The following is a 24,817-nucleotide window of genomic DNA, read 5'->3' as shown; positions in this document are numbered from 1 at the left end:
TTTGCTTTATGATCTTAAGTAACTGAGATATGAAAAGCAAAAACAAAATCCTAAGGACTGACAAGACTAATTAAAAGAAAAGTGCTGTCATCTAATTTCCATAATGACACATAACCTGCTACAGGTTTTAAAAGATGGAGATAACCATCACTGTGAATTTTACAATAAGTGTCTTTTTTTAACATGAACTGTTCAACTAATTAGATCACTCTAGAATGGCAGTAGCTTGAAGAACTGTAAATTAATCAACTAGCAGGTTATTCTGTGAGTATGAGGAATCTACCAACACTTTATTTTTATTAAACTTTGACTGGTGGAAATTGATTAAATGCATATAATGCTTCCTTTCTAAAATTTCCTTTTTCACAAGATATGGAAGCATCCAGTTTTGACCTGGATATGAAAGTGCCAGTTATGACACAGTGATGGACTGGATATGAATTGCCAAGTGTATCATAGTGCAATAAAAGGAAATAAAACATTCAGATATGGACTCTGAATGTAAAAAAGCCAAACCCCACAAATGTAGCAGCATTGCCAGGCATTATTTGCCTTCCTGTTTGAATGACTTATATAACATGATTATAAACTGAAATGTTTGAGGTGACTTTCAATAAATACTACTTCTCATGTGAAGAAATAAGATTTTAACAAAGTCTGTTATGTACATACATCATTCTAGAAACACATTGAAAAAATGAACATAAAGAAGCAATTACAAAATAGCTGAATAGAACAAATAGGATGTAGAAACACTCCAAAGAAAAGATTTTTTCTTTATTTTCTTCTTGGTAAAGTAGCATATTTTAACCTGGTTACAATAAAATTACCACAGGATATTAAAAAAAAAAAAAAGAAAGTATTTAGAAAATTGTATATATACACATTTGCTTAAAAATTCTATTATGTAAACATTAGCATAGCAAGTTAAAATAATATTACAGTTTATTAATACTTATGTGACCATTGTACATACATATGCTTAATTAATAATATCTTTTCTACAGTTTAATAGTAACAACAACAAAAAAATCCCTCCCCTAAGTCAAGAAGGAAACTCAGCTTCTTCAGTTGCCAACAGGTTTGGTCCCACATCCAAAACACTAAGTTCTTCATTTCACTGCTAACTAAGAAGGTAAAGCACAGCCTTCAGAACTGTATTTTCAACCATACCTACATTTTTATAATGTTTAGTGTCTTAAATGATTAATAAAAAAACCCACTTCTCACAGTTTAACTACTGTCACGGCATGGAGATGGTTTCTGAAATCTTATTAAGGAACTCGTTCCCCTATAGGGAAGGGCAATGAAATCTTGTTTGGTGTGATAAAAAACTTTTTTTTTTTTTTTAAGTCTTCTTATTTGCAGCAATTTTTAAATTTGGAAAAGTCATTCCTTTCTAAACATTGCAGTGCTGTTGTCTAGAATTCATGCCATTATGAACGAAAAACTAAGCCATCAATATTGATTAGAAATATGCTCTCATGATTTTTGTAGAAGGAATTTATAAATAATCTAAGTTCTCTATAACTGGATCATAAAAGTACAGTTAGTGTAGAGTGAGAAATAAATGAAATGTACAGTGTCACACCACTGTAGAACAAGTGGTTTATCTTCCATTCAAAATGTGAAACACAAAGCAGGTTAATCGATATTTTAAAATACATTTTGTATTTCATATAGATATTTTCCTATAGTAAAGTGTTTCTTTGAATACAGAATGCTATGAAAAGACCAAACTTCCAAAATAATAAAGTTAATATTCCATGTGATGCAGGGTGCTGACTGAAATGCCCTAACCTATAGAAAATGAAGGGAGAAATCCTTTACTTTCTTGAATTGTTTAATCACTTTTCCAGGAGTGACTCAAGATCCAATTCAGAAGCATTGCTGTTGTTTCCACGGAGAAAAATGTGTTTGAGTGTGGAACAGGTTTCTTTTCATATATCCTAGAGTTCCAGCTGGAGGTACCCCAGGCTGCTTCCAAGATTTACAAGGGTGTATAGCAGCAGGACTTGTCAAAAAGTTTTTTTCTTTTTCCTTTTAAACAGGCTGTTCCATAGGTTTCTCATTGTATTTTCATGCAGGTAACTGTATTTCTATCCACAGGTACATATTATCTGTTCCCAAAATTCCACAGCATTGGATGAAAAATGTTTTGGGGTAGGGGGTTTGAACCTCTGAAATGGCACAAAACTTCTAGCAGAACTGAGATCCCTGCATTCTTTGAAGGAAAAAATAATGACATCAATATCAGAAAGCACCAATTACTGATTCTGGTAACAGAATACCAGGTCCTTAATCATTAATATGTCCAGGCAGAAGCATCATTAGTTCACTGGGGATTCACCAAGTCTCATTTATTATTAGCTTGCTGCTCTCAGTCAGTCAACCCCATTGTTAGTGGGTTTGTATTAATTAATTTGACAGCTACCATGTAGATATTATTCTGTACAATAAAACATGACTGTTCCAAAGAAACACACCACCTTAGCAATAGGTCACAATTTTGAGCCAGTAATCTTTAATACCATTCTGTTCTTTCTCTAAATGCTTGTATTAATTCAATCACGATGGTTTATGACTTGCAGTAGATTCTGTAAGGTAGCATAATTTGATTACAACAATCACATCAACAATATATTCCATTAAAAAGACTGGCTTTGAAATTATTATCTTCCTAAGAATATGTGACTTAATGGACATATCAATTTAAACCTTTATAGCTACGTCAATATGCTGCCTCATATAAACCTTGGAGATTTATTACTATTACTATTATTGAGAACTTTGATTTAATTTGCAAAAGCCAAGTCGACACATTGCATTCTCTATAATGAATGAGAGAATCTCTAAATGACATTCTGAAAAACCACAGTCAGTCTGTGAAGGCTGATGGAGACATCTGCAAAAGCTGGAAGAGCTCTGCCTGCTCTGCGTTTCTTAGGGAAGGGTTCATGGTGGAGGTGAGTGGAGAGCAGCATTGCAGTAGAAGCTGTGCCACTTTTTTACAGTTTATTTTGAACAGTCACTAAAGGGTGCAGAGGAGAAGCCCTGGATCTAAAGACAAAGCAGGGATGAAATGCTCATAAGACCACAAATTGCTCTAGGCTGGCTCTACCAGCCAGGAACAGCTCCAGGGCCCAGCTTGTCCTGAGTCCTCATTCTGGGATTACAGCAATGGCCACTGGTGCCAGCAGGAAGGGTCAGTAATGCATTAATTAATAATTCATTAGTAATGAACCCAGCAGCTCATTGTGAGCCGCCCACTGAGCACAGACAGGGGTTTAAGAATGGTGAGTCAGCCAAGGAAAGTTTAAAACTGTACAAAAATTGTAACTGCATGGAATTGGGTGAACAGGATAAACTGACAAAATCATTCCACTGGCAGAATCATTGTTACAGGTATTTCAGATGAATCATGTACCTACTTGGGACTCTTAATACCAACTGGTCAACCTTCTTCAAGAGGCTTTGCTGGTTCTGGTGAACAAACAGAAGTGGGATTTGTAACAGATATACAGGAGTCTAAGACAGGGCCTTTCAGAATGTCTTGAGGTGGTAAAAATTTGGGCATTCCTGTCATTAGGCACCTACTGGCACTCATGTAGTCTTCAACATAACCAGGGGTATAAAGTGGGAATGCCCACTTATGAAGAAAGGCTTTCATTTGATTATTTCCTGGGATTTTAGCAGAGCTTTTAAAAGGATTAGTAATGCATGCCATTATGGTATCTTGTATCACCAAGTGAACATTGTTTGCACACTATTATCTTAGCAGCTGAAATACAATTCAGCTAAAGTTAACAAAGAGCAATTTGTACATGGTAAACAAGTTTAGTATCTTTATGTGATCTACATACATACTTTAAAAATTACAAGAAGCAAGATAATCAGGAATGAAATAATTTTAAGAGCCAAATGCAGATACAAATAAGTCCTTTTAAACAACTAAAAAGAAATTCAGTCTGCAGTAAATGAAATTTCTTACCATTTAGTTTGCTGAATAAGTACTTGAATCTGTGAATTATTTCTTGAAAATGAATACAGCTTCATGTAACATACATCACAAAGGTTTCCACACAGTGTTTTCTTTCAAATTTACTTGCAATTCAGTGTTAGTATATGTGCCATATTTCTACTAACCAAGTCTCCACTTTCTGAAAAATGAGTCAAAATTGTTTCAAAGTGGGACCATCATTATAGCTGCTTCTCTTTCCAACAAAGACAAGTTAAATCATCAGCAGTGCATCAGGCTGAAGAGTTTGGAGAAGCTACTTAACTGCCAATCTACTCACTTTCCTTTCTTCTTAAGTGAGTGTCCCACTGTAACTAATACAAAACACCAACAGTAATTAATTTGTTAATGAACACACAGCTGTGAGCTTCCAGGCTGGCCTTTGTGTTTTTCTCTTTGTCTGTGTGGTAACTGACATCTCTTACTGACTGGGAAATATTGTTTCAATTCTGTGATGTGATTTTACTTCATGGTATTTCACCTACTGAAATTTCTGACCTGGTGAGTGAATCCCACTCCTCTCTGCCACATTTGGCTGTTGAGTGCAATCTGAAAGCTCCATATTTCAGTGGTGGGAATCCAGCACGTGGGGCTCACTGTGGGTAACAAAACCTTTCTCACCTGAGAGGTGCCACTGGAAAGGACTGACCCCTGACCTGCCTGAACAGCACTCACTGCCCACAGCACTGCAGAACACAAGTTCCAGTTTGCTGGAACTTTAGTAAAGCACCGAGGTACAAAATCAGTTCTTAATCATCAACTTGTTTTTTCCTGGAGAATAATGTAAGATGTGAAAATTTAATATAATGAATGGATAATAAAATAACGAGATACATCAATTTAAGTAACGTTATCCTAAAAAACTTCTGAGAGAAAAGATGTTCTTACATAAAGGAAAACCAGAACACAATTGATAGAAAATTTGAACACACACTGCTTAAACTTAATGAAGAGAAGAAGATAGCTAAAACATAATTAACTGCCTATGGCAGTGCAGCTAATGGATACTGAACTGGATTCCAGTTAATCCATGTCAGGACTTCCATCACTTGTAACAATTCTTATAAATTTTTTAGTTACTCTTACAGTAGTAGCATTACAAATTACTTTTCAATAAGAGGTGATGGGTAACAGGCACTTTCATTACAGGCAATTTTTAAGTATCACCATGTGAAGGGTATTACAAAATCAGATTAAGAATTGCACCCCGCCCTGTTAATGATGGACTATTCTGTAACATAAGCAACAAATTAATAACAAAATATAATCCAAGACTTAAAAGCACTGTTTTGTACCATGCTAATTTTGTGTATCCTTGTGGTGGTTTGTAGAAGTGAATAATATTGCACCTGCCTTACAGCAAGACTGAAATTTCACTAAAAATAATTACATTCTCTGATTTTAAAGCATTACTTCCTACAGATGAATGCTATTGAGAATATCTATCTAGAAATGTACAAAAGCTATTTTTCCACGTGTAATGTTTTTGTCGTCATCTACATTGTGAAGTTTTTTAAAAACCTTTGTGTGTCAGAGGTTTACAATAAAAAAACCAAAACAACACAGTCTTTCTATTTACAAAAGGTAATAAATTAGTGAAGTTCTTTTAAGCACATCCTTCTGACATATTAAGTAGTGATAATCATAAGGGTTCTTCTAAGGAGAAAAAAAATTGTCTTGCCATGAAGCCCATGTCTCTCTGGAACAGAAAACTGTGCATGGAAAAGGGACAACATAATACAAACAAGGAATTCATTGTGACAGAAGGACTTCAGAGGAACAAAGGAGAATTTGTGCAGTGCAGCTTTACAAAACAAAGGAAACGCCGATCAGTTTGCTGAGCTCTCCTGAAGAGCCCTCAGAATTCTTTTGAGAAAGTGATTTCTGCCTTCCAAAGTAGTCAATCAGGATATGACCCTTGGTAATGAACGTCTCTTTTCAGGATTTAAGTTGATGCAGCTGTAGTCTCTTCAGAAGCTTCAATGATAACTATAGGCTGGGAAGGAATCACAGAACAGCCCTAAGGACGTGCTGGCCATGGTGAGAACTGAGGAGAAGGGTCAGAGGTCGCCGCTCTGAGGCTCCAGGCTCCGGGGCTCCCTGGGGTGGCTGCGGGACAGTTTGGGGAAGCGGCTGCTCACTTTGGAGCGATTGCTTTTGCTCACTGGCTCTCCAGAGGGTGGGATATCACTAGGGAGACAAAAAACAAACACAGAACAGCTCATTTATGTTGTATGTAAATTGTTGTGTAGTTATTTCCAACATGAAAAAAGCAGATGTTATGAGAGCCTGGCACATGACTGCGAAGTACAGCACACATCTTCAACATCACGGAATTGCATTCTTTCTACTGGTGTCTCAAGTGTGAATTACAAAATGGGCTCTTTCAGAAATGAGAACTAGTAGAACTTTCAATACTTTATGGAAGATTGCAAGTTACAGGATAAAAGCAGATCTCTATGAGTTGCAGATCAAAAATGGTGGGAAAAGCATTTTGAAGTGATAAAAGTACAAGCAAAATAGACGAGCTTGGATGATGCTCAATTGACAATCCTCTAATCATGGATGGATGTATCATTACATGATGAAGTACACTGGTAATACATCCCTGAATTCTTCAGTGTCTCCTGACCCACAACAGACTACAGTCTTACATGAATGAGCCTTTTGCAAAAGACTCTGAGAAGTACATTAAGTTCAAAAACAAGCAGTAACAGAAAATTCCAGCTTACCTAGGTGATATTCAGGCTATAGACTCCTCGGAAAACTACAGTATAAAGGGATAGCATTGTACTTTTGCCATTCTTTTACAGGACTCCACGTGTTTTTTTAATCAAACTGCTTACACACAGATAAATAAATAAAACTAAGTTTTGCATTTAGCAACTCAGCTAAGCAATACAATTACACAGCACACAAAGCCAAGCTTATTTTCCTAAGTGAAAAACCCCAAATTTATAATACCTATCTTCAGAATGTGTAAACAAGTCCAGAAAGGAGAAATCGCTCATCTGCACTTCTGATCATATTAAACAAACACAGATATATTTTATAACAACCCCCAAAGTTCTCTGTGTAGTTTCTTTTCCTGCAGAGTGGCCTTTCTCACACACAGGTCAGTCCCTCCTGCCACAGCCACAGGGCTCAGGCCCCACTGAGGCGTTTGGGGCACCCACATGGGAGAGATGTTAGCAAAGCAAAAGCCTTTAACAAGTCCTGGGGTTGACTGGAAAATTCCCTTGCAGGCAGCAGAGCACTTCTGCAAGGAAGGGCAGCTGTGCTGCTCTGCCACTGGCTTCAGAACTACAGTGCACACACAGCTGCACCCACAAAGGGAAGAGAAAAAACAGTATGGAAAAGTTATGTTCAGTTCAGATGCTAAGCAACAGAAAATAAAGTTTTGTGGGGTTTTTTAATGGCAGAGTATTTAACTGGTCTAAATTTCTAAGCAGAAAATTCTGAAATAGCTTTAGTTAAAAGAATATTTTCCTGAATCAAGATTCACCACATTCTTACTATAGTATTTAGTCTTCCAAGGTAACTAAGAAGTTCTTTGTGTGAAAAAATGCATAAAATACCTGTGGCATACATCCTCCTCTTCTTCAATAACCAGATTAATAAGTTACATCTTTAATTCCTTATTTTCCTTGTCACTAAAGTAAAAAGCCTAAAAATTAATTTAGCCTATGTTATTAATTCTTGATAGCCAAGGATAATTGGACTTCCAGCTGTGGCCCTACAATTTCTTCCTCTGAAACTCAGCAATGCTATCTAAGTTGCTGTAGAGAATTCTGATCATGTGAATCCAGTTTCAGCTGTGCTCATTACCATGGATTTCTTTTAGTAACATGAATATTATTACTCATAATTTTTATACTATTTATAAAATTGAGCAATGCAGTGTTGATACTGTAATGCTTGTAAAAGAGAGCATGTGACATTGACTTCAGAGGGTTGTGATTTTGTTTTAAGATACATATTTTTCAGAACATGTAAACGTAAAATAATTGAAATATCAAACATATAATGGAATAAAATTAAATGTTCACCTCCTTGGGCTTTCCTCAATCTAAAGTGGGTTAATTCCCCAGCACGATGGTCACTGCTGACAGAGCTTTGGCTGTCTGAGGCACGCGGGGATCCTTGGCAGGTACAAGGGGGTTTACCTTGCACCAGAGAGCACGAGTGGAGTGCAATTACTGTAATTTGTGACTGCTTTATGGAAAGCACATTTTAATGCACAAGCTCCTCCTGCTGGCATGTCCCCAAAACGACATCAGTGCCAGCCCAATGGAGCAGAGCTATTCAGAGGGAAAAGGGCAAAAGGGGCAGAGGGAGTTCCCCTAAAATGAAGAGAGATGAATTAATTTCAGTCTGGCAGGGCTGAGGTAATCAGGTCACTTAGGGTAATTACATGAACACCAATGTCTGTGAGCAAAGGACAGAAATTGCAAGTAATTCTGCTAATTTAAATTATGCTACTCCACAATATGATATATATAATAACTAAATTAGAGATTAATTTATCTTAAATGTCTTAGCTAATTTTTATAATGACAATCTAAGACACATCATTATCTAATGTAGGTTTACAGAAATCAATGTATATCTGAGGAATTACATCTTCATGCATCCAGCATGAAAAGAAAACTGGAGCTGAAATTGAATTGATCAACTTCCATGGAAACAGATGTTCTATGGGGGAAAAGTTTCAAGTATTAAAAAAGAGTCATAAATTTAAGAGTCTTTCAGCCCCCTTTTCATCCTCCCTTTTTCCAAACCTGATGGGAGAACTGCCCATCTCACTCGCCTGCTTCAGCTCTGGCTCTTGCCAAAATGACCAGCCCAAAACAAGTAGGTAAGCAAGTAGGAGGAAAAGAGTCATCTCCCCTCTCTTCTGCCTCCTGTGATTAGATTTAATAATTAAGTTCTGGAACAGAGGTCAAATGACACCTATACAGTCCCTGGTACTAAACAAGACACTTTCTAAATGTATTGACAGTTCAACTGGTCAAATATTCCATGAACTCTTGGGCAGAGACATAAAGACCTTAAAACGATTCTGTCTGTATTTCTGGCAAATGCACATGAAGACGGAATTGAGACAAATCTTTTTGCCACCCAGTTTTTAGGATGAAGAAGAAAGAATAAGCCATTACCTACATTTGCAAACCCTCTTGTTTGTCACACTCAGTAAAAATAGTCCAAACTAGGTTAGTTTGGGGGTGCTGAGTTAGGATCCACCTCTAGTCGATTGTTTTACTCAGATTAAAATACAAATTTAAAATACCTAAATCTAAACCAGAGAGTAGCTATGCTGCAGTAACTCTCCCAGCCCGATTCCCCCAAGTTCCTGAGTTAAATCTGCAATTCATCTAAGCCTACACCTGTCCCAGCTACACCCGTTTGGCTTGAATAAAACATTCTGCTTTTCATGCTGTTCCTTCTGAGCCCCAGGAGCCTGAGCAGGGTCCCGGCAGAGAGGCTCGGCAGGCACTGTCCTGTTCAGCAGTGGAATGTCCACCTATTAAAGGCTCAAGTTCTTTTCTACATTCTCACCTTGGCCCATTCTGAAGAAAAAAGCAACCTGCTGAGGCAATCAATTCCTTCTTCCCACCGGGTCATTGTTTAGCTTTTAAGCATTCCTGATTGATCTGCCCGGCGTTTGTTTGGCAAACGATTCAGTTTCATCGATTTTGTCTCGGTGTCAAGTTCTGCCTGAGGTGCATCTATAGAAAATAGCTTAAAATAACCGGTCCTTTTCATCAGCTGCTGGTTTATTCACACCTTTGATTTATTGCTCTCTCTGTATCCAAATGCAAACTGTATTTTGTGGGGTTTTCTTTACATACTCAGTACATGGAACTGCAGTGTTCTCTTTGCTGATATTGTAAGCATTTACATGAAGAAATTTATTTCCCATCTCAATGCCTATTCTTCAGGATAAAATTAGAGAGAGAAGTTTCTGATAAAAATAGTATAACATATCTGCAACTGGAAATACTTTTGTATCAGCCAGAGATCAGAGAACAGAATAAGCACATCTTGGGAGTGTAGCAAAGCTCAGGATCAGGCATTTCATGTATCTATCTATAGATCTATCTCACATGTAAATGCCTCTCTGGAGACATTAATAATTCTAGTTTTACTTGAGTTATGTTAAACACACCTCATGAAAAAAGGCATTCACTGCCAAGTGAATTTGGTGACTTTTGCCAGCTTCTCGTGCTATTAATTCTTTGTTAGTCATTATAATAATTAATTCTGGTAATAACTTCCAACACTTAATGTGGTGCTCAGGCAGGCAGCTCGTCAGAAAGGTCCTGTTAAGCAACACCCATATCAGGAGATCCTTATTAGACAATTGAGAACTAATTCTGACTTGACAATGCAGTGTATCTCAGCACCTTCTGCCAATTAAAATCAGAAAAGACACATGTTTAGTGGCATTATTAACAAAGATTCTGAATTTACCAAATCACTTCACGTACTGCATTAACTCCTGCTTTGCAGTCAACTGGGTAAAACCCTAGTTTCCAGTTGGTGAAGTGTGAAAATAATTGGAGACACATTTCCTGCCACTGCTCCAAATTTGTAGAAGTTAAGTATAATTATTAATGAGAAACTGTGATCTTCATTTATTAATAAAAATGTCTGATTTGGATGTTTAAAGAGTCAGTTATTAACAGAAGTGATAGAAAGAAAGAATCCCTCTATAGCACACTTCAACACTGAAAATCCTGAAGACGCTATTAGAGCAAAGTTGTCAGGTTACAAAGTGATTAATCATTTCCCATCAAGATTAGATCTGAAATGAAATTTCAAGAAATGAAAAGCATTAATTCTAATAATCTGTCCAACCATTTGGTTAATGTACAGCTCCTTCTACTTCCACATACACACTTCTACACTCATGACGTATTTGATCTCTTCCTGCAGTGAAATAATGACACATAATCATGTTTCCATTTGTTACAATTCAAATTACCCTGACTTGAACATTCACATGCTACAATGCAGTTTCCATAACAGCATAAAGACTTTCTTCATCAGCATCTTCACTGTTATTTGAATTTGTCTGTAAACCATGACACTGTACATAATGCTGATGATACAACATTTTTCCCCACTAACTTAATTTTGAAGTTGGCATAACAAGATGGTTACTGTATCTAATAGTTCTATAACTGAATAATATCTGTGTTATACACTCTTCCACTCAGGAGAGGCTCAGAACCCTGCAAAGGTGACCTTTCATCAACTAAGCAATACTTCTACTTAATACTCTTATTTCCACTTGTGCTATCCACTGCACAACGACCTCTGCATTTGGGAATGGTTACTCTCCATGTTCTGTGATGCCCCACACAGAATAAGGGAATGCATGAATATTGTGCTCTGGCAAATGATCCCTGCCCAGCTAACTAGGAAGACAGAGACCACTACACACGTATTTACATGTATTTATAATTATATATATTTGGTTTTTGTATTCCTGTGCTCAGCTGAAAGGCAGGAAGTTTGGCCGTTCCATCCATTTCCATCTGGAAATCACCAACATTCAGCTCTACTCATTCTCCTCCTGTCAGGGGTGACTCTGTGTGAGCAGCACATCCACCACACTCAGCGAGAGGGGATTTCATGAACATGATTCAGAAGCAGAATATGATCCAAGGCTGTTTTTGTAATAACAAAAGGTCAGATTTGCTTTCAGAAGAGCAGTGTCAGTTCCTGGATTTGGGTTTTCCTGCTAGTAAGTAATTATCTTTAAGGAAAGCACAGAGAGCTAGAATACATTGTTATTGAAAATATTGAGGAAACTGAACACATGCATTAGGATTCACAATGCATCATAATATACATGAAAACAAACTAAAACTTTTGCTTGGCAGGTAGCAATTTCCACATGCTGAGGCAGCAGTGCATTACAGCGACCAGCCAGGCACTTCCTCCTCCATATTCACAAACTGTTTGCACACAATGGCTTTGGCATGGAGGGCAGACAAATTTAATTACCAAATTAGCTTTTAAACAGCATATAATCAATACAATAGGCATTGAGCATAACAACAAAGTTTACAGCAAATGCCTTCTCAGACATCAGGACACATGAAGCCAGTAAAAGGACTTAAGTATTGACACCCCTGGGCTCTCCACATCTGGCTTAAACAGCACACAAAATGCAAATAATTAATCACGTTCCATGTCAAGCACTGGGTAAAAAAAAAGTTTATAAGCTCCTCCAATTTGCTTAATTTTGCCAGTATCACAGAGAGGAAAAAACATGAAAGCTTAAAATATTTCTTCTTATCTGTTCATCCCTATCATTTACCTGATCCTGAGCTCACTAATGTACTGAGACTAATGGCAGTAAAAACCTTGGTGCATATTCCTGCCTTACTTTACCACATCAGACTTTCAGCCTTCAACACCCCCTAATTCCAGCAGCTGGGAAGAGCAGCAGTCTCCTGCTTTTCCATGGAGCAAACAGCTCCTGGTGCTGCAGCTCTGAGCTGGGCCATGGCCCTGTTGGAGGCAGGTGGCTGCTGTGTCCCCGCTGAGGTGCTCTGTCCCCTCCACTCCCCCTGGTTCTTTGATTCAAATTCAGCCAGGCAGGAATATCTGCCCCAAAGCACTGGCAGGTGCAGCTGACTCCAAAGGAATCATGTGCTCTTTGCTTGGGTTTTGCCAGTAAACTGCCCATCATAAAAACCTGCACAATTACCATCATTCTTGCATTTTTAAGGACAAAGCCCTTCTTTTAAAATTACCATGGAAGCAAATGGAATGACAGAGAAAAGTTGTGATCAAAGCATGTTGTTTTGATCTTCCAAGGAAGTGCTTCAGTTTTAATTGCTCCATCAAGTTAAGAGGTATCAGCTGCTTCTCTGAATGATCTTCATCTCTCATGAAGATTACACATGATATTTACATGTGCAAAGGCAGGAGAGAGCTGATGTGACCATTGTCAGGGACAGATCCAGATTTGAATCAGTGTCATGTTAAATATAACAGCTATGACTATTAAAAAAAAATGAACAAACTTAGACACTGCTCCAGGAATCATAATATAACTTTCCTGGAAAATATGGTGACAACAGTAACATGAAGAACACTGCTCTACAGCAATCGCTCTTTCTGGGTTTTATTTTTTAAATACTACGAGCATATTATTGCATTCCACCCATAAGCTTGATACTAATAGTGATCCATGCCCTAAAAACCTCAAAAATATAGGCCATAATATCAACCCCTGGGAGCTTTTAAATTATTCTTCATTTTAGCCCATTATTTAGTTTTCCTAAGACAAAAAAGAAATTCCCACTGAGTTGGATAAGCCCACAGAAAATGGTACATCTGCACCTGGCAACATAATCACAGGGTTGAGACTTGGTAGAGTGGAATTAGATCTGTCCTCTCTAAATAAACAAAAGTAATCAAGATGGGGAAATATGTAAATAAATGAGTACCATCAACAGAATAACAAGGGAAATGCTGACTTTGTTCTTGGTAATGAAGACAGGGACTAATGTTTACATTTAATCCAACACTGAAAAGGAAGCTCATGGAAGAATGACATTGCCTAGTAAATGACTACAGGAGCCAGCTTGGGATGCAACAATCCTGATGGATTAGACAGAAACTAAACAAGCATCAGGCTGGCCAGCAAAAAGACGACCACAATAATTAGCAACCAAAATCACATTTTCTGTTTAATCATATTTTAATTATTTTCTCTGTAAAATGAAAATGTCTGTGATAAACGCAGCTCTTTTTTTTTTTTTTCATTATGACTCCAAATTAGGTTAACAGGCAGCAAAATTTGCTACTGACTCCAGTGGGAGTTCAATGCACAGTGCACTGCTGGGCAGGAGCTCCTGAAATTTGGGGTCAGGTCTCCAGGTATCATTAGATTCAGAGCCTTTAAAAAGTGTATCATCTTGGTCCCTCTATAACTCAGAACTTTGCCAACGAGTTCAAAATAAAAATAAATCAGTTTTGCAATAATATTTACCAGAATATTAGAGAAGAATCAATTTAGGACACCAGTGAGCAGCCGTGGCTGTCCCACTGCTGGCAGCCACTGCAGCGTAGCTCCAGGGCTGGAGTGACATTCCTGGCAGCTGGAGCTGCTGAACCTCCTCAGTTCCAGCTCCTGGAGAAGCCTGGAAATGGCTGCTGCTGCCCAAAGAATCTGCTTCTGGAGGCCAGCTGGGTTTTGTCCCAGAAGGAAACTATCAAAGGATCACAGGATGCCAAGACAGGCACTTTCCTTATTTACCTGTGAAATCCTCATCTTGTTTCTCTGAGTTTTGTGGCTTTGGCCAGATGAAGATTTTGCTGTTAGGAAGAACAGTCAGCTTTGACAGAGGACATCTTATGGCTCCAAGTAAATTTTGAACTAAGCAGTGACTCCCTTTCCCTGGTTGAGAAGCTCGGTGAAGCACCTGTGTCACTGGTCAGAGTTACAGGTGCACATGCCCAGACCCAGGCTGTGAGCTGGTGCAGAATTTTCTCTCTGTCGGGGTAGCTCTGCTGTGGCAGCAGGAGAACAGCCCCAGCAGGCACAGGGGAGGGAGGTGTGTGCCTGCAGTTCCCTGCAGTGCTGCTGCACAGAGCTGCTCGTGCCCTGCTCAGGTGACACAGGGACCTGAGTGCAGTGGCAGCTCCACAGGCAGACAGGAACCTTTTTCATCTTATCCCCGCCCTGCGCTCAGCAATGCTGGGCACTGGATTTTCTTGAAGTCTTCAGGATTTAGATGCATTTTGACTCTGCTCTAGCACTAACAGTAAAAATATGATAAAATATTCAGTCTGCAAACCAATGCCATTTTCTTTCCCTTTGGTCATACCTGACTATTCTCAATAGCTGATGCTTTAGGATTGATCTCTTATTATGCAGGAGTCTTCTACTGAAAGATTTCTAACAAAGTCAGACATTTAGAGCTGTTCAATGTATGTGTATGATTTACTGTACTAAAATTAATAAATTAAATCTCTTATAAATAATTAATTTATGAGTTCTTAAAGATAAGAATAAAATTTGAGAAACTAAATTTCAGAAGTCAGATAGACACAGAATAGTAAGAAATGGACTGTGCTGTTTGCAAGGCCCATATTTCTAACTTTCAGACCCAAATATTAGGTCTCTTTTTAACACATAACGTGAGTTTTACTAAACTGTCATGTGTAATTGTGTTACACTTCTAAAATTTTAAACTAAAAATAAACCTTCATACTTCTGTTGGTAATCAAACTGTGGAGCACCATGTAATTAATATATGAAGATCTGAAGATAAATTACTTTGGCCTGCTCTTGGAGATGGCGACCCCAGCCATCCCAGTACAAATCCTCCCTGGAATCTCTGGTTAAGATCAGGTTGTTTGAGCAAGAGTGAACTGAAGAAGCCTGTTTAGCAATGAAGCAGATCTGCATTAGGAAATGTGCAGCTCCATCCAGCTGTGGCTGCATCCTCCCAGAGCAGCAGAGCCTGACGCTGGACTGAGGCTGAGATCTGGCAAAGTCCTCGCTGGGTGCTGTCCCTGGGCCCTGCAGGAGCAGGGCTGGAACAGGGAGAGGGGATTTCTGAGCCATCCCTGCGGCTGCACACACACCAGCACTGCCTCAGGATGCTGCCACTGCTATTTCTGCACGGACCTCAAGAGTTCAGGTCATTTGGCATTTCTGAACTGACATTTGGCCTCATTTGTATCTGCAGAGGATGTATTTGGAGACCTCTGAAGCAGTCTAAAGTAAAAAAAAAAAAAAAACAGCCAAAATCACTTTCTTTACCCATTGGTTAATGATGTGAAGGGCTATGGCAGGGAAGGAAGGCTGTATACTATGAATTTTTTGTTATTAATACACAAGTACCTCTAATTACATCAAGTTATTCTAGGATATTTTAGCTGTTCATGGATTCTGCTCATCACACAAGTACCAAACATCTTAAAATATACCACAAAAATAGGATCTGTAATACAACAGAATTGAATGGATTATGTTTACAGCTGGCAGATAAGCAAAACCAAGGAACAAAGCTTTTGTAAGATGTTTTGAATTTTGGTGATGGCCTGTAGCTAATTCCTGCTGTTTTCACTAGAAAAACTGATGGCTGCTGCAATATTTTTCAATACAAGTTCAAATAAGGAAAAGAAATAACCCACCTCCTTTTGAAAAACTGTGCAGTTGGGCATAAACAAGCTTGTTATGGTCTGGATTAAAGCCAAGTACATGCACAAGTACAAAATACCTCCCTTATGCAGATTATTTGTTTTACATATTTGAATGCATGCATCCATTTATCCATTACTGCCAGTGCTGCACAGAAATGAGCATGAATAAGCACTGGAAGACTGCAATATAAGATGTATAAACAGATTGCTCTAAACCACAGTTTCATGAGTATTCCTTACTGCTTCATATGCTAAGAGAAAGGAATAAAGTTTATTTCCCATCCTCAGCATAGTCTCTTTCATTCCTCAAAATCTCTTCCACTGTGGAAAAGTAATTAAACTTAATCTTTGGTTTCATTCCCAATGAAATAAGCATTACAGAATAATTTTTTTTCAATACTCCAAATCTTACAGTTACATGAAGTGGAAAAAAAGTCATGTTGTTTCATTAGCAAATTATTTTTTAAAAAATCATTCTACTAATTCTGCCATTCAAGCAATTATGTAAAATTTACATATGGGAATACATTTGCACACACTTATTCTGATTTAAAGAACAGTGTATTTTGAATAATTATTCCCCTTTTTTCCACTGTATAACAGATTTCTCAAGGGCAATTGCTCTGATATATTGACATTTCAGGGGATCTGGAGCAAATATCATAAACTCATGTCTGAGAGCTCAGCTGGCAATATCTCTGACAATACATTACAGAAATCCACCACGCCAAAATTGTTTGCAAGTGCCATGCTGTGCCAAAAGTGTTTGCAGATGTCACAGAGAACCACCCAATATGACAAAAGCCCTTGGCTGAATGGAGAGCAGCTCCTCGTGCACCGAGGTCTGATGTGCAGGGTGCAAACACCAGCAGTGCCCCCTGAGATAGTCACCAGGAAGGGACTTACAGGGGCCATTCATTGTTTTTCTGCATCAGAAACCTTGGAAATGCCATTTTCCATTTCATAGAGTAGCAGAGAGGCAGTTTGGTGACCCAACAAAGGGTGTTTGAGAACTGAAGAGAGAACAGTGCTCCGTGCCCTGAACAGAAGGAGACAGAGCCAACCTGGTAGGTCACAGAACTCAGACCCTGCTTCCCAAACAACAAACCCCTAAATCCTGTTCTCCCTGGAGGAGCAGCCTTTGTACAGCCAATGCACATGTGCTGGTCTGGGAGTTCTTCTATTCTCCCACATTTTAGAAACTCGCACAGGAAAAGTGATTTTTTGATGGTTTGTGCTTTATCAAGCTTCCCCTGTTAATAGAATTCAAGCTGAAAATGTCAAATTAAAGTCTTTCTCCTGAACATACACTCTGAATTTCCACAGCTGTTTGTACCAGGAGTCATCTGTTATAAACTGTGTCTATCAGTTTCATGACTCCATGTAAGATTTTACTAAGTAGGGAATTAAACTCACAAATCTCCAGACTGGGTTTTGTGCAGGTCACATCCCCCAGGCCACACTAGCATAGTTTAAGTAATATATTTTGCCATGCAGACTGGTTTAAGTGAATAAGAAGCCCCTAAGTTCCTTTCAACACATCAGAGAAAATCGGGAGTAGAAATAACCTCAGTCTTTGTGAGAATAGTATGGCTTCAAAAACATCTTTAAATGCCACAGTTGCATGCTATGCAACTTCTAAAGACATTATAAATACAATATATATGACAAATACAGTATTATTTGGTTTGGTTTCTTCCAGTTCCATTAATCAGTTTCTGTTCATTCTGTGAACATATACTTAAATAATTCCCTCTTCAGCTGTATATTTCAAATTCTACTTTCACAAAGCAGCACTAGAAGAGTAGAAGAGTAGTGGGCTATGAGAACTTACTGATAAGGGAAGCTCACCATCCCATCTGCCCTGAGCCCTCCTGCCATCACACCTGCCTGCACCCTGCTTTCAGCTGGATGGAATGGAACTCGGGGAATTTCTCCTCCTCCTCCCAGCATTGTGCCATTCCCACACAGAGCTCAGCTGTGGGGTCCAGGCTCACTGGGTGCAGTGGGTCAGCACATCCTCCCAGGGGCACTCCCCAGGGCCTTGTCCTGAGGAGCAGGAGAGGGAGCTCAGGGTTCTGGACCCCAGCTCCCAGATCCATCTGCACTCGCACACAGATTGCTCTGGCTGACCAGATGGCTTCTTACAAAACAACATGTTCACATCAACAGTGTTCAAAACACTTTCTGCTGGAAACTTGTTTTCTGTCAGGGACCTGCAGATGGTTCCTTTCCCCTACCTGTAAGTTCTCCAAAATACACCTCCTGAACTGGCTGTTATGCAATCTTCATATGCTGAGATTTGACTGTGAATATCTAAAGCTGGAAATTTTCTTAAAATAAGCTCCAGAAAGAGAAACTTAACAAGCAATTATAGATCAGCTAGTTTAAGTGCAGCTGTAGAATAAATATTACAAACTGTTTTGCAGGATTTAGTAGGCCAAAAAGTAAGCTTTAAAAATCACAAATTCGTTACAGGGAACTCATGTAGATTTGGGTAAGGCCAGGCAATTGGCTCAAGAAGGGCAAATATTGTGAAACGAACATTATACAGCTGCATCAGAGGTGTCTGTGGGGTATGCATGTGACACAGTGAGGCACCTGAGCCAGTCCTGAACAGCTATGCAGTAAATGGCTCCTACCATCCACATCTCCCATTATGCAGTCACTACAGAGGCAATTTAAGCTGCTCAGCAGCTTAAAAAATTATACTGAGAAGAAAATTATCTTCACACCAAATTAAAATACTCACTTTGATTTTTTTTTTTTTGGCCAGTCTGGTGCTCTTTGATGACCTGGATGCTACATCAAAATAAGCATTAGGATGCAACATAATTCTTTATGTTTGTGGGCTTTTTATAATGCAAATTCTGTTCCCATTTTAAAACATTGTAATAATTTTGGGGGTTTTGATTGAAAAGGGACAAAAAGACACAGCTTTGGTAGTTCAAGGTATGAGAGGTCCCACATGCTGGAAGATAGACAATGTCAGACAGAAAGGGCAGCAAGAACACAGAGGCATCTGCACTTGCTCACACTCCCAGCATTTTAGCACATTCTCAGCTATTGATTGATCGAGTTGCAAACTCCTCTGTGCTCTCCTCCTCTGAAAAAGTCAATTCCAGCAGAATAATGGAGCAAATTGTTACAGACAGAGAGGATAACTAGGTAATAAACTGTCCAGACATGCCTAGTCCCATTTACTAGAAAAAGAAGGATAACACATAGAAAATAAAACTCTTTTTCATTAAATTAGGTGTATCATTGAAGCAATTTTTTAGAAAGAATTCTACTCAATCATGCCAGAAACTGGTTTACATAGCAAAAGGAAATAACTAGACAATTACAAAGATAGTAAAAGCTTACTTTTACTAGCTAGTTTCCTTTACAAATTATGTATACTTGTCAATGAACAAAACAGAATCTGAGTCTTTAATAATTACAATTATTTGAAGGGAGGAAGAAACAAGATGCCCTGTTATATATCTTAGCTATTCAAGTAGAAATATGTTCTACATGCTCACTTGAAAAATTTTTATCGATCTTGTAGAAATGCCAAACTCTTTCAAACATGAAAATTTCAATCTCAATGTTCTACAGTAGTCAGTAATCAGTGCAGACTAGGAGGGTAATGGAGAGCAGGTTTACAGACATTGGTTTGTATCTGACTCTTTTCATGGTTATGCTTTGCAACTCTTGATTCATTATTTTGCATGAGAACTAAAACATTGCTTTACCCAAGATTTAGGTACAACAGCATGGCTTTGATTTTGGAGACAAACACAGCACAGAGAGCTCTTTAACCCAGCACAGAGCTGCAGAACAGAGCATCCCTCCAGCCCCCAGGGAGAAAAGCTGGAAGTGGGGCTGCCAGGCAGACTGGGGCTCTGGGCAGGCCTGGCTGAGCTGCTCTGGCACAGACTGAGCAGCAGCCAGAGCTAAAAGGCAAAAGCACAACGAGCCCGAGGTGCCAATGCTCTCCGAGCCAGAACAGCCCTGCCCAGGAGGGTCCCTGTCCCCTTGGGGTTGGCTCTCCAGGGCACCTGGATCTCCTTCCCATATCCTTCCACAGAGTTCACCCCTTAGGCCTGGAGAATGAGCACAGTGAACTGACACAGGTGATGTCACAAATATCTGCATTGTAAGTGTTATTAAAATTGCCATCTGGATTTGATTTTGTATTTGTGTATGCTCCACACATGCACATTTCATAATTTCATATATCTGCTAACACTATCCTGACACCAATGAACAGTTGTAGCAGAGTTTTAGAACTGCACAAAGAAATTGTTTCCTACTGAGGAAATCCAGATTCCAGAGTTTCAGGATGAGTAGAGTACATACACTGCTGGAATGGAGAGGATCAACATATAAATTACCTTAGAATCTACTAAGTGTTTACATGAGCAAAAATTTATTTTAATGTATGCAGACAATAAAGTTGAAGATAGAAGATGATTGCTTGTGTATTTTCCAAGTTTCCACTACTTAAAAAAAATCACCCTGAATTATGCTAAAGGCACTTCACAAAAATATATTCAGGGTGTGAAATTGAGATAATGGAAGCTTACAGAGCTGGGGATTAAAGGATGAGAGGCAGTTTTGTCCCAGCACACAGAGAACAGGTCTACTGAATGCCCACCAAGCTGGTCAGATAACCAAAGCAGGGGGATCTCCTCCTGCCAGGCACTTACATTGCTCTGTAGCTGGAATAACACTGACTGCAGAATGCCCACTGCACCAGACCTTCTCACCCCAAGATCCTATGTGGAGCTGCATCTTTATACACAGTAAGAATATTCTAAAATACCAGAATCACCCATGTGTATTTTTAAGGCTTGTTTTCAGAAGACAAAATACCTTCCTACCACAGTGTTTAAATTTCTGTGCCTATGGTGAACACCTTTGGTTGCTAGTTCAGCTACCATTGCTATTTCAAAAAAATGAAAGAAAATCCCAGTACCCTTCTAATGAAATGGCTTCTTCTATGTGTGCATAAAATGCAGTAAAATAAATCCTGTGTAAGTGCTCTCTTTTTTACATTCTTTTCCACCATTTTCCCTTTTTCACCTCATTTTAATGTACATTCTCTTCAATCAATCCAAACTGTCTCATTCAGTCTCTTGCTCCTATTACATTTTACAGCACGCCTCTACTCTTATTCAAGTAATTTATTCTTCTATTCCTTACTTTCTCCAGTTTTCTTTCTCTAAGAATTCACACTTGCAGACACAACACTGTTACCCACTAAAACCCAGCTATTGTTTGCTCCTGTTCATGCCCAATTATTCTCTCAACAAACTCCTGAGCTAAGTTGATTCTATATTGGTGAGTCAAACCTCTGTTGTCCAGAAATCATCATTCCCACAGCTCCTCATGGAAACCAATACCCTCCTGCATTAACAACATCATGTTATCTCGTTCAAATCAATTCACCTGTTCATGTTTCAGTTTGCCCTTGTTTCACATTTCCTTTATTACAAAAAGGCCTCAAGTCCCTCTTGACTCACTCTGGTTTTCAGCCACCCAGACCTCAATCACAGTGTGACACTGCCCAAGCTCAGTAAATCCTGAGCAAATCCTACTCAGTATCTGACAAATTTTTATTGTTGCTCTAACTTCCCAAATATATTTTGTGGAAAATTCCAGTATTTTCAGTAGGCTTCTCCAGGCTGAAAACCTCATTTGGAAGTTCCTAATGATCAAGTCACTCCAGTTAAAAGAATGACTCTGGTGAACAACTGCACTGTTGCAATCTGGACTTTTCCTGTTTTATGCACTGCTATTAAATTAATTTAGACTAACATCTTGACACTGTGTTGTGCCCTTTAATATGTTATGATAATTACATCTTCTTGGGTTAAATTCTATTCCTGTATGTCATTAATTCAATATATTAACCAGTGTTGATAATTGGAAGGGAATAAAGCGAGAATATTGGTAGAAACCACATTGCTTACAAGAAAGGTGCAGCAATTCTATATTTGTGTCAGGTACAGCTGTCATATGCCTCATCTGACAAGAACATCTTTATTCTTTTACTCACTTAGGACAACCACACCACACTACAAAGAAAAGGTCTAAAGATGGCTGTCAACATGGCTGAAAGTAAAAAAGTAAACTAATTGTTCCATACCTTATCCCCAGTAAAGTGCTTGCATGCTATCAAGAATGAGGACAGGACTTTGAAGTCCTGCACACTTAACTGTATTAGCATTTCCAGCATTCTACTTTTCATAGCCCAGATGCAAAAATTTGTTCCAGATCCAAAAATGGCATAAGGAGCCTTAAAAATATTGGATCCATTGTTTATGAGTTAGGTATGGACAAAATAGAAGCAGGATTTTTCTCTTTAATTAGAAGCAGTTTCTGATTCACCTTGGCAACTCCCTGTCAGACATGAGTGTGCAGTAAATATGCTGACAGGAACGGCGTGCCCAACCTCCAAAGTGAAACTTTCTTTCCTGGTTCCAGAGCCCATTTTTGCTACCAATTTCAGAAACACCTGCTCAGTACAGAAATGCCTGAATGTATAAAGAACTCACTTTTTAACAAGGGAGTGCATGTGACTTGTAACCAAGGAAACAGGATCACTGCTGTAATGACACAGAACGTAACTGGCTCTGTGTTCTTTTATCATAAAAATCTTGATATCTTCTTGCACTGCCACAAGTTCAGTGTGTTAGAGACACAAACCCCAGAGTTTAGAAATCCTGTCTTTTGCTGAGGACTTGCTGAGTTTGTTGGTAAGCAGCAAAGGAGCAAGGAAGAAGGATGTGCTGCTGAGAATCACAACTCATCCCTGGGAATGCTCTTCCATTACAAAGCCTGTTGTTAACTCGGAAAAAAAGGGTTAGAAAGTGGTAACAGAATTCATGGGGCCCAATGAAAAAAAAAATTAAAATAATTCAAAAACATCCTGATCTAGCCAGTTCCTTGCAAAAGACAGACGGGAATTAAACATCACAAAATGCACAGCACAGTTAAAAGCCCCTTTTATAAAGCACTGAAGTTTGTTCCTGCATTGACCATGGCTGTTTTCAACATACTCAGTTTGTTCCAGAGCTTTATAAATTGTGTGATTATAAAGGAAACCAATATACACCAGTTAGCAACACACAAAGTGCTTTAGAACTGTTGCTGTCAATCTACTTGCTTTCTATTTTTGTCACATTTTTTCAACCAATGCAATGGAGAACATTTCCGGTACATTTCTACACATGTAAAAGAAATATCATAGCATAGCCCCTCTGTTATTTGTTTCAGTAATTTTAAACATAATTATTATTTTCTCAGGCAGCATTAAACACAAGTTTATTCCAAGGAAACTGTAAAGATCACAAATCCTCAAATGTTTCCAATGGTGACTGGAGAGTATTCAATCCCTGTACAGTATGCACTAAATTGTTCTTCTCATAATCACGGTAAAGGTCACTCTGAATATAAAAAAGCATGATAAAAATCTAATTGATGGAAATATGCTCATAAACACCTATTTGTGAAGCCTGTTGAACAATTGATAGCAATTAACTCAGCAAAGCAAGTTTCACTGTCTTTATTGAGATAGTAATTGGTCTAAGTCACACTATTTCAAAGTGAAGTTGGTTCTTTTTTTTTTTTAATGGTAAGGCTCAATAGTGGGAAAATAAATAAAATACCTAAACCCCTTCAGCATTATGGAGTTGCTGAATAGCACCCCAACTTTACTGAGCATCACACCAAGACAAAAATGACTTCTTTTCCTTGAGGTGTCTCAGTCCTGGAACACTGCAAGACTGAGGTGTCCATTAGGGTGAGCTTAGAGGGATGTGTTTCTGGAATACTTTCACTATCACCCATCCCTGCAGGACTAAGTTCTTTCAATTGTACTTCTGAATACTCAAACATTTCTGATTCAGTGGTGCCTTAAAAATCCAAGACTGAGAAAATGCAACTGAAAGCAAGAAATTGGGGGCAAAAAGAAGAAAACTTCAAGAGACATAAACAGATTCTCTCGCCTGAATAAAACTTACTTGCATTGGGCAATGCTGGCAAATTTAATAAGACCACCTGCTGGAAAAGAAACAACCTATAGAAATGCAGCTGAGAGAAATAAAGAACTAAGAAAACCAAACAGATTTTCTAGTCCTTTTTACTTTAACAACTGAGAAGAAAATCAGCAACTACAAAAATAGTTTTAAAAGTACCAAAACATATATTCATATATTCCAAATTTTGACTTTGTTTAATTTTTATCTGACATGTTAAGGATTACAATGTTTTGATACAAAAGGCATATCTTGTTGGTTATTCTACATGCCTCATGCAAATCATTAGGGACTATGCAAAATATTCTTCCTGATAAAAAAAAATGTCATTTAAATTCCAGTGAGCAGTTGCTTGACTGCTAACTTCTGTAAAACTACTAAGAGGAGAACCAAGTTGAAGTCAGCAAATATTTTAAGTGCTGATGGATATTTGGAATCTATTTCCATTTGCAGCAACTCTCTGAAGACTGTGACTGCTATTAATGTTATTGCCATGATAACTACCCTTCCCTAGCTCAGGTCAGAGGTGCTAGAACCTGTTCAACCATTTAAAAAGACAAACCACTGGCAAGAACAAAATCAGAGGGTGCAGGAC

General features: G+C 38.5%; 1 protein-coding gene across 3 annotated transcripts in view; it reads right to left on the bottom strand.

The window, feature by feature from the left end:
• Positions 1-756: 756 nt before the first annotated feature.
• SNX29 (sorting nexin 29) overlaps positions 757-24,817 on the bottom strand; it is a 103,175-nt gene continuing 79,114 nt past the window's right edge. The window contains exons 21-22 of one of the 3 annotated variants that reach the window (XM_030284400.4): positions 6,751-6,785; positions 757-6,208 (exon numbers count right to left, since the gene is read on the bottom strand). In XM_030284400.4, coding sequence (XP_030140260.2) covers positions 6,767-6,785 — 19 coding nt within the window. In that variant the 3' untranslated portion in view covers positions 757-6,208; positions 6,751-6,766. Of the gene's footprint in view, positions 6,209-6,750; positions 6,786-11,402; positions 11,695-24,817 lie in introns of those variants that run through there. The other 2 variants (XM_030284399.4, XM_072935774.1) reach the window with 2 other exon arrangements.

This window comes from Taeniopygia guttata, chromosome 14 (genome assembly GCF_048771995.1).
Source record: "Taeniopygia guttata chromosome 14, bTaeGut7.mat, whole genome shotgun sequence".
NCBI classification, from domain to species: domain Eukaryota; kingdom Metazoa; phylum Chordata; class Aves; order Passeriformes; family Estrildidae; genus Taeniopygia; species Taeniopygia guttata.
The sequence above is the reverse complement of the archived record's forward strand: the minus strand, read 5'-3'. Positions and strand labels throughout refer to the sequence as shown.